Source organism: Mastomys coucha, unplaced genomic scaffold (genome assembly GCF_008632895.1).
Source record: "Mastomys coucha isolate ucsf_1 unplaced genomic scaffold, UCSF_Mcou_1 pScaffold4, whole genome shotgun sequence".
Classification (NCBI taxonomy): Eukaryota; Metazoa; Chordata; class Mammalia; order Rodentia; family Muridae; genus Mastomys; species Mastomys coucha.
Window position 1 is genome coordinate 55,599,956 of NW_022196910.1, and position 9,283 is coordinate 55,609,238.

The 9,283-nt window shown below is 47.6% G+C and overlaps 2 protein-coding genes across 3 annotated transcripts in view; one reads left to right on the plus strand and one right to left on the minus strand.

Annotated features, from left to right (window-relative positions):
* The window catches only part of Cs (citrate synthase), a 25,423-nt gene extending 22,567 nt beyond the window's left edge, over positions 1 to 2,856 (plus strand). The window contains exon 12 of the mRNA XM_031349117.1: positions 2,707 to 2,856. Within this exon, the coding sequence (XP_031204977.1) occupies positions 2,707 to 2,728 (22 nt within the window). The 3' untranslated portion in view covers positions 2,729 to 2,856. The remainder of the gene's footprint in view (positions 1 to 2,706) is intronic.
* Coq10a (coenzyme Q10A) lies at positions 1,270 to 7,854 on the minus strand. Of its 2 annotated transcripts, none has more exons than XM_031349120.1 (5): positions 7,363 to 7,854; positions 6,694 to 6,840; positions 2,785 to 3,007; positions 2,241 to 2,342; positions 1,270 to 1,997 (listed from the first exon to the last, which is right to left on the minus strand). In XM_031349120.1, exons 1-5 carry the CDS (start codon positions 7,500 to 7,502, stop codon positions 1,830 to 1,832), a joined length of 780 nt encoding a protein of 259 aa, XP_031204980.1. In that variant the 5' UTR covers positions 7,503 to 7,854; the 3' UTR covers positions 1,270 to 1,829. The 2 variants fall into 2 exon arrangements, with proteins under 2 accessions (XP_031204980.1, XP_031204979.1); XM_031349119.1 differs by having other exon boundaries at positions 2,785 to 2,977; positions 7,363 to 7,638.
* Positions 7,855 to 9,283: the final 1,429 nt, after the last annotated feature.

The following is a 9,283-nucleotide window of genomic DNA, read 5'->3' on the forward strand; positions in this document are numbered from 1 at the left end:
TCTGTGGTCTTCCCGGTCGTTTGACTTTATCAGTACTTAATGTGAACTAGGTCTTTTACTTCCATGGAACATAAGCCACTATCTTCTGACCTTGGATTCTCCTGTTAATATGCTCTGGAACAGAACAAGGGCTCAGGAATGACCAGCCTCTTTGGAGTCTGGTCCCAGGGGTTCTAGCCTTTCTTTTTGAATAGCAGTTACACATAGTTCCCACTGAATATTAGATGGACCTAGGGCTGGGGGCATTCAAAACAGTAAGCCTTCTTCTCATCCCGTGTCAAGGAAATGGTCCTTTATTTATCAGTGTCTTTTGCTCTTCCCGTAAGTAAGAGCTCATAAGAGCTCATAGCACGGCACTTATGTTAGCAGCCCCATTTGCACAGATTTTCAGTGACTCAGAATGCTCTACTGCCTTTTCTTTAAGAAAGGGTTGAGATACACTCCTGTTGTGCCCCCCTCCTTATCCCAAAGCTCCTGCCTGTGTTTGTATGGAACCCAGCTCCAGCACCACCACACTGTAAACCCCTGGGTAATTGTTAAAGTCATGATGCAGACTTCAGGTGGTTCTGTATAAAATGAAAAATAATAAATGTTTTTATTAACAATGTTTGAGCTTGCTATTGCATAAGGCCTGAAAGAATCGTTATGAGGAAGGGGTCTGGTAGGTAAGGTCTGAAGCACTGGGTGATAATTGATTCTGAGCATTCCTCTTCAGGCAAGATGGACATTCAGAGGGAGGCTGATTTCCAAAGATGTTGAGTCTCTCCCCAAGGCTAAGAAGTCTTTACCTTTAACCTTTCCCCTCCTGACTTGGTCAGACTATAACAGAGACCACAAGTGCTTGTCTGACTAGGCCAGGATCTGCTCTAGCCCAGTGGGTGAAAGGAACAGGAAGTCTGCCAAGGACAAATGTAGAAGGACTAGTAGCTCCAAGCCTGGACACTAGAGGGTGCTTGTAGTTAGTGTATCTCCTTGCCACTTTCCTTGAGGAAGCCCCCAAAGAAGGACTATCCTCGGGGGCATGAGATACAGGGAGTCTAAGACCATATGAATCTGTCCTGAAACTCCTGCTACAGATGACTTTCTGGAAATGTCTATAAATAGGCGAGAGAGTAGGTAGTCAGTCCTGGCATGCAGGGAGTGCTTCTATAGTTAGCAGGGACACTGTGTCCAGGAGGCTGTCTTACACCTTTACTTTCTTCTGCTTATTATGTTATCCCCTGCCCCACCCCAAGAAACAGTACCCCACTCCCCCCAAAAAATGACAAATTCACACTGTCACCATTTATTGAAGTTTTATAAAAACTCAGGCCACATGGAAGAAGAAAAGTGCATCCCCACGATATGGGCAGCACTGTTGAGTGTGATTTCTCCTCCTCTGACTGTGGCTGTGGTAAAGCAGCTCCTTACTTTCTACCTGTCAGACAGCATGGACATGTTCCTAAACTGAGGCACGTTGCCTTTTCACCTAAGAAATCTTAGCAGGGTGAAAGTTAGTTGCCAGCCAGTGTCTCTGTGTGAAGAAGTTACTACTACACTCCTGACTGAGTAGTAAGGTCTCCTGACTAGGCACAGAGACAGTGACAGCCTGGTTTTTATTTGGTAAGCAATGGCCATGGGCATGTGAGGCTTTCAGAATGTGTCTGACCCTTTCCCATGTATCTTATCTCACTTCCATATCTGCTATCTTTCCTGTGCCCAGACAGCATGCAGCCCAGTTTAGGAAGAATAGAGAAGGGAAACTTAGACCTCTCTCAGAGCAAGAGCCAAACCAAATAAATAAAATTGGGTGTGAGGAGGGGTTAGAGTCAAGGGAACAATCCCTTGTCTCAAGTTTGGTGCACTTCATGGAACATCAGTTCACGGGGGATGGCTGTTTCTGGACCAAACTTGGTTGCTGCCCGGCGCTCAAAGGCAGCAACGTTTTGTTTTACAACCTCATCAAAAAACATGGTCGCCAGCTGGGAGTGGAGCAGAGAACGGAATTCAAAGGAAATCTGGAAACGCAAGAGATGGAAACATCAAGACCACGGTGGATATAGCTCCTGGCCAAATCAGGGACACTGCCCTGTGTGCCCTTTTCTCCTCTTCCCCTCCAGACATCACTTAAGAACCCAGACTTAGAACTGAGCAAAATGTAAATCTAATATGGACTTAGACTCTGGGTACTTGATGACTTGACATGTTTAGTGTTCAGTTCTACCCTTGGTCCCAGGCCTATGTCACAAAACCTGACTCACCGAGAAGTCCACAGTACAGGTTCGAGGGTAGGCAGGAATACCAGGGCTGAATCTCCAAATAGTCTCTAAGTGGTTGAAGAGCTTGCCATCAGTGCAAACAGCCTGGAATAAAATACATTCGACTAGTTAAGGGAGAGGGGTAGTGTTAGAGCAACAGTTCTCATAACCCTTTTGGGGTCCATCGAATGATCCTTTCACAGGTCACCTAAAACCATCAAGGGGAAATTTTCATTATGACTCACAACAGCAGCAAAATGACAGTTAATGAAGTAGCAACAGAAATAGTTTTATGGTTGGGGGTCACTACAACATGAGGAACTGTATTAAAGGGTCTCAACATTAGGGAGGTCTGAGCTCAGTTGGAACCACTTGCACAGCATATGCGATATCCTAGGTTGGCCCAGCATGACTCAAAATAATTAAAAATGGTTTTCTTTCCTTTAATGTTATATTTGGTAAATTACAGGAAAAACCAAAGTAGTCTTTGACTATGAAACTGCAAAGGAACATAAAACATGGGGAATCCTTCCCAGGCAGGCCTCACCTTGACCATGTGTGGTTTGACCATGGAGACTGCAGAGGTATAACGTTCCAAGACGGGTGGAAACCCAACCTCCAACTGGGCTTTCAGGTGACCCTTACGGCTGGATACTACCAGTGACTTCTTACACCATGGCACGAACTCTCGGTACTCCTGAACATTGGACACCACTTCAAACATTTCCTGCATTGAATACCTAGAGCAAGAGGAATTGGAGGCCAAGGAACTGCCAGCAGGTCAAGGCTTCCCTGCCATAGGTCTCGAAATAAGACCTTTGCCCATTACCCAAGGAACACAGACAAACCCGGATGATGTATTTTACAATTAGAATGAGAGCTTCCCCCACATCCCCCTGACAAGGTCTCATGTAGCCCAGGCTAGCTTTAAACTCTGTTATAGTTGAGGTGATCTTGAACTTCTGGTGTTTCTGCTTCTACTTCCCGAGGGCTGATTACAGATGTGCACACTACACCTGGTTTGTGTTGTGTTAGGGACCACACACAGCCTTATGCATGCTAAGCAAGCACTCTGCCAACCGAGACACATCTTCGGACCACACCAACTGAGACATGTTTTCAGACCACAATGCTTTTAAATTATTTTATCCCAATATAGACTGTACATGACAGGTTGTCAGTTTTACTGATAGTCAAATCTCAACTTTTTTTTTCCTGTTTTGTATGGAACATGTACAGATCAGAGAACTTGCAGCGGTCAGTTCTCCATTGTGTGGATTTGAAGAATCATTGTCAATCAGGCCTTCAGCCTTGCTGTCAGGTGCCTTGACACACTAAGCCACTGGAGTTTTTAAGTTAGCTCAGGCTGACCTTAAACTCACTGCGGAGCCCAAGTTGGCTTCAAATTCCTGATCCTCCTGCTTCAACATCACGAGTGCTAGGAACATACCTCTACAACTTCCTAACAGTGTGGCCTTAGGTAAACCACCTGTACCTCCATCTTACCTATAACACAGTGGAGCTAATAATACTTGGTTCATGTGCTCATGAGGCCTCAATGAGACAATCTGAGTAAAATGCCTATGTGTATGGACTGGAGATGAAGCTCAAGCATCAATGATAGATGCTTATGAGAAGCCTCAGGTTCCCAGCACCACATACATCGGTGGTGTTAGAGCAGTGGCTGCTCTTGCAGAGGACCCAGGTTTGACTCCCAGCACCTACATTGGGGAGCTTGCAGTAGTTTACAAACTCTAATTACAGCTCCAGGAAAATTGAACAACTCTTGCCTCCAAGGACACATACACTCCACACAGTTACATGTATTCAAAAGTAAGTCTTTAAAAGAATTAAAAATATACTTGGGAGGCAGAGGCAGGCGGATTTCTGAGTTCGAGGCCAGCCTGGTCTACAGAGTGAGTTCCAGGACAGCCAGGACTATACAGAGAAACCCTGTCTCGGGAAAAAAAAAAAAAAAAATTAAAAATAGGGGCTGGAGAAATGGCTCAGCGGTTAAGAGCACTGACTGTTCTGAAGGTCCTGAGTTCAATTCCCAGCAACCACATGGTGGCTCACAACCATCTCACAAGATCTGATACTCTCTTCTGAAGTGTCTGAAGATGACTATAGTGTGCTTACATATAATAAATAAATCTTAAAGAAAATTAAAAATAAATGGGTGTGACAGTATTCACCTGTAACTCAAGACTTGGGATTGTTTACCTATTCAGCCTAGCAGCTTGTATGTGACAAGTGCTCCGAGGATCTTCTCGGTTGTCATGTTACTCCCAGCGTGGTATCCACAGGCCTTTAATCCCAGTACTAGAGAGGTACAGCCAGGGCTACCAAAGAAACCCTGTCTTGGCAAACACCAAAACCAATCATGGTTATTTACTATGTAGGTGGCAATCAGTGAGTTCCAAGGCAGCCAAGGCTACATAGAAAAATCCTGACTCGACTCCAGGGTCCCCAATGAAAGGACCAAAGGAGCTGAAGGGTTTGCAGCCCCTTAGGAGAACAACAATATGAACTAACTAGTACCCTCAGAGCTCCCAGGGACTCAACCACCAACCAAGTCCCAACATGGTGGGACTGATTGTTCTGGCAGCATGTGTATAGTAGAGGATTGTCAAGTCGGTTATCAATAGGAGGAGAGGCCCTTGGCCCTGTGAAGGTTCTGTGCCCCAGTGTAGGGGGAATGCCTGAGCCAGTAAGTGGGAGAGGGTGGGGTGGCAAGCATGGGGAGGGGGGAGGCAACAGGGGTTTGTTCTTGTTTTTGTTTGTTTTTTGGAGGGGAAACTGGGAAAGGAGAAATATGACATGTAAATAAAGAAAATATCTAATAAAAAAAAAAAAAAGAAAAATCCTGACTCAGAGTATTTTACATCTGTCTGTATATGGGAACACATGTGCCACAGTTTGTACTGGAAGTCAGAAAACAACCCCAGCAATTGGCTCCCCACTTCCACCATGCAGATCCAGGGGGTCAAACTCAGGTTGAGAAACTTGGCCACAAGTACCCTCATCTCAAAGGCCATTTCACCAGCACCATCTCCTTTCTAGATAAAGGCAAGTTGTATAGCCCACAGTGCAGGTTAGTGAGCTAAAACTGATAGGGATCCTCCTGCCTAGGGTTGCTAAAGTTGTAAGCTTCTACTACCACCAATTTTTAAATTACTGTGTATGTTTCAGGGAGGGGATGTACATATGAATGGAGGTGCCCACAGAATCCAGAGCAGGACACAAGAACCTCTGGACTGGAGTCACAGGCTGCCTAGTGGAAGGGGTGGGAACTGAACGGCAGTGCAGGCTCTGCTCCAACCTCCCACCTCCAGTATTTTTATAGTTAAAATAAAAAAAAATTAGTTTATTTTCATTGTTTTATGTGCATGAGTGTTTTGCCTCTGTATTTATCTATGTGTCAAACCTGCTGGTGCTAGAGAGCACATGAGGCTGGGGGCAAACCTGACCCTTTGCAGCAACCAGTGCTTTTTATCACTCACTGAGCCAACTCTCCAGTCCCTATAGTTTACATTTTTTATTTTTAATTTTATTTTTTTTCGAGACAGGGTTTCTCTGTATAGCCCTGGCTGTCCTGGAACTCACTCTGCAGACCAGGCTGGCCTCGAACTCAGAAATCCACCTGCCTCTGCCTCTCAAGTGCTGGGACTAAAGGCGTGCGACACCACGCCCGGCTTATAGTTTATATTTTAAAAAGTATTTTTGCTATAGCTGGACTTGGTGGTACATGCCTTTAATCTCTTGGGAGACAGGCCAGCCAAGCTTCAATAATGAGACCTTATATCAAAACAAAAAAATAAAAGTCTGACATAGTACAATGGTGAAGTCTTTTTAGTCCCAGTGCTTAGAAGGCAGAAGCAGGCAGATCTCTGAGTTTAAGCCCAGCCTAGTCTACATAGTCTAAGGTGGATAGCCAGAGGTATATAGTGAGAGCCTATCTCAAACAACAATAACAAAAAGCTGTGGCTTAATTAACTCCTGTGATAGAGTGGTTTGTTTAGCATGTACAAGGCCCTGCACTGCAGAAAAACAGCAGCATGGTGCCACATGTCTATAAGCCCAGCTCTAGGGAAGTAGGTGGAGGCAAGATATATATCTCTTGACTGTATATCAAATTCAAGGCCAACCTAGGCTACTTGAGAGCCTGTTGCAAATGTGTGTGTGTATGTGCATGCGCGGGCAATATAGTATGTATGATACAGGTTCTGGCTATGTAGTCCAGGGAAGCTTCAAGCTTAACGTACAGGTTGTAGTCGGTCTATGATGTAACACAATTCTAGACTAATGCAAGTGCAGAGCAACTAAAGTGGGAAATTTAGGTTGAAAGGCTGGCAGCAAAAACGTTGCTGGGGAGGCGAGTGGCCCAATATGAATCTTATCCACTATTGGTACATGGTTATTTATTTGGAGGGGAAAAAAAAAAAAGAATGCTCACCCCATGATCCTACGCTCCGAGTAAGCCTTTCGCTTGTTGGTGAAGGGGGCAGCAAAGCCCATGAAGGAACGACTAGGAGGTAGGCCAGCCTCGGCCGCCAAGACCTGAGCAGCGCGAGGCAAGAAGAGGTTACAGGAAATCAGAAACCTAGCGCCAAAAGGAAAGGAGAGGCAGCGTCACGGTTCTTTTTTTGTATTCAGCCAGTTCCAGGTGAAGGGGAAGAGAGATGCATCACGGAGGAAGGTCGTTCGGGCAAGCTTTTCTCCCCCTAGCACCTGCTGCCACTAGCTGGGCTGGCTGGCCAGGCAGTCACGAGTGCGAAAGGTCGAGGGCGGCTGAGGACAGGGCCAGGGGTGGGGATGGGAAAAAGGGCATGTCCGAAGTGCTAGCTGCCTTTGGGGCAACACTACTACTGCAAGCAATCTGAAGCATCGCTGACTCCAGGATCAGGCCAGGCACATCAAAGCCAGAACGCCCGCGAAGGCCAAGAAGTGACTGGCACGCACCCACCCCGAGCATCTAACTTGTACACATCTCCAGAGCTCCATTCGAGCTCCCAGGACACCACCAATGCCAGCCCTTCTCCGGCCTGCCACCCTCCACCGCTGAACTTCGGGGTGCCGGGCGACCCCCTTCGGTCCTGCGCGAATGTCTGTGCCTGCCTCTCACCTCATTGGCCGCGGCGGCTGCGGAGGGCCCGGGGGCGGGGTCGGGACGGAGCGCGCACCCCGGCAGAGCGAGAAGCCGCAGCAGCTCCGGGCGGCCGCGCGCGTCGGGACCGGGAGCCTCCGCGCGCCCGCAGAGGCCATGCGCGCGCCCCTGCCTGGCACTCCGGGCGGCGGCGAGCTGCAGGAGAGGCCGGGCTGGAAGGGCGGCACGGGCTCCGGCTGCCTTCGCCCTGCTCCGGCCCGCACGCCGGGTAGGCTGTCACTGAAGCGGTGACTGCAGCTCCCGGTCCCCTCACGTCACGCCGCTGCCAGGGATCGGGAGAGGGAGAGCGAGGAAGGAAGGGGCAACGCTGCCTGTCGGGAGATGTAGTTTCTTTGACACCTTTGGAGAGAAATAAAGGGCGCTGGGTGCGTGTCTGAGGAGCTGCAGAGATGGCTGGGGGAGCGAGGTCGCCTGGCACAAACTACTTGGCGAGTCTGTGGTCACAGGACCTGATACGTAGGCGCAGAGGCGACGTCGTGGGCGTGTCGACCGCAGATGGCTGTAGATGTCCGGAGGAACATTTCTCAGAGCGTTGTAGAGGGAGAGACTCTTTTCATCCTAGTGGCCTTTGCAGTGCCTGCTGCCGATTTACATCTTTGGAAAAGGATATTAACGTTGCAAGTTCTGGGCTGACTTGCATAACTCTTCTCGATCTACAGGCCCTTCTCCCTTCCTCCCCCTCTTGTTATTCGAGATAAGACAATTCAGGCCTTGAATTTGTAGTCCTCCTTCATGAACGTCCCTAGGAACATAATTTCCTCCCTAATATTTATGGAAAGAAGTCTGAGGCAGAAGCAGGAGGGTTGCTACGAGTTCCAGGCCAGCCTGGCCTACACACCCAGTTTTAGAGTAGCCAGGTCTACACATGAAGCAAGCCCTACACTCAGACCAAACCAAACATAAGACATGGCTTGTTTGTTCTTTGAGACGCCCTCACTATATAAGCTTGGTTGCCCTAGAACTTTGGGCGATCCTCCTGCCTCTTAGATTACAGACATGCGCCCCAGGAGGGGACAGCTTTGGGATGTCATGATCTTGCTCTGTAACCCGCACTGGCCTTGAACTCATAAGCATCTTCGTGCCACAGCTTCCCAATTGCTGGAATTACAGGTGTAAGCCACCACTAGCCAAAATTTACTTTTAGAGAAAAACACTATCATTGTCTGGAAAAATATGTACTCAGTGGAGGATGAGGCATCACAGCAGAAAGCCCAACAGTGAATATCACTTCCCAGGATTCAAGGAGAGAACAACCACTCTTGGGGAAAATAAGACCAGAGGAAAAGGAAAAGAAAAACAATCTACAAATTAGATAGAGACTAGCCTAGATGGCCGCAAGAGCAAGCAAACCTCTCCCAGGCGAGGCTGAATTTAAGGTCATCATGACTGCCACAGAGCAAGCTCTGCTTTCCCTCGGCTTGGTTAAAGCTCCCCACATTCATAGAGCTTTGCCTGACAAAGGAAATGTGCTGGCCAGAAGACAGGCAATCAAAGCTATACTGTGATACAAGTCAAATGCTTTACACAAATAAGGTCGTAGGCTCAGAGTCAAGATGAGGCTAAGCGGACGGCTCAGTGGGTAAGGGTGCTTGCTACCCAGTTTGATCTGAATTCAATCCCCAGGACCCCCCCATGGAGAGAGCCTGCTCCACAGGGCTAACCACACACGCGCACACACACACTGCACATACACACATTCACACTCACACACATACACACACACCATAAACACACCCACATACACATTCTCACACATATTCACACTTATACACACACACACACACACACACACACACATACTTTCTCTCTCACACACACAGAGACTTTAATAGAAAGTTGGTTTTTTGTTCTGTTTTGTTTGGGTTTTTTTTTTTTTTTT

What these genes read in the sequence shown, in the direction of transcription:
- Coq10a (XM_031349120.1), bottom strand. Translation starts at nt 7,502, where the DNA reads ATGGCCTCTGCGGGCGCGCGGAGGCTCCCGGTCCCGACGCGCGCGGCC. An exon ending in CAGCCGCCGCGGCCAATGAG is followed by an intron (nt 6,841 to 7,362) that starts GTGAGAGGCAGG and finishes TTTTGGCGCTAG; the next exon opens with GTTTCTGATTTCCTGTAACC. An exon ending in TCAAACCACACATGGTCAAG is followed by an intron (nt 2,343 to 2,784) that starts GTGAGGCCTGCC and finishes ATTTTATTCCAG; the next exon opens with GCTGTTTGCACTGATGGCAA.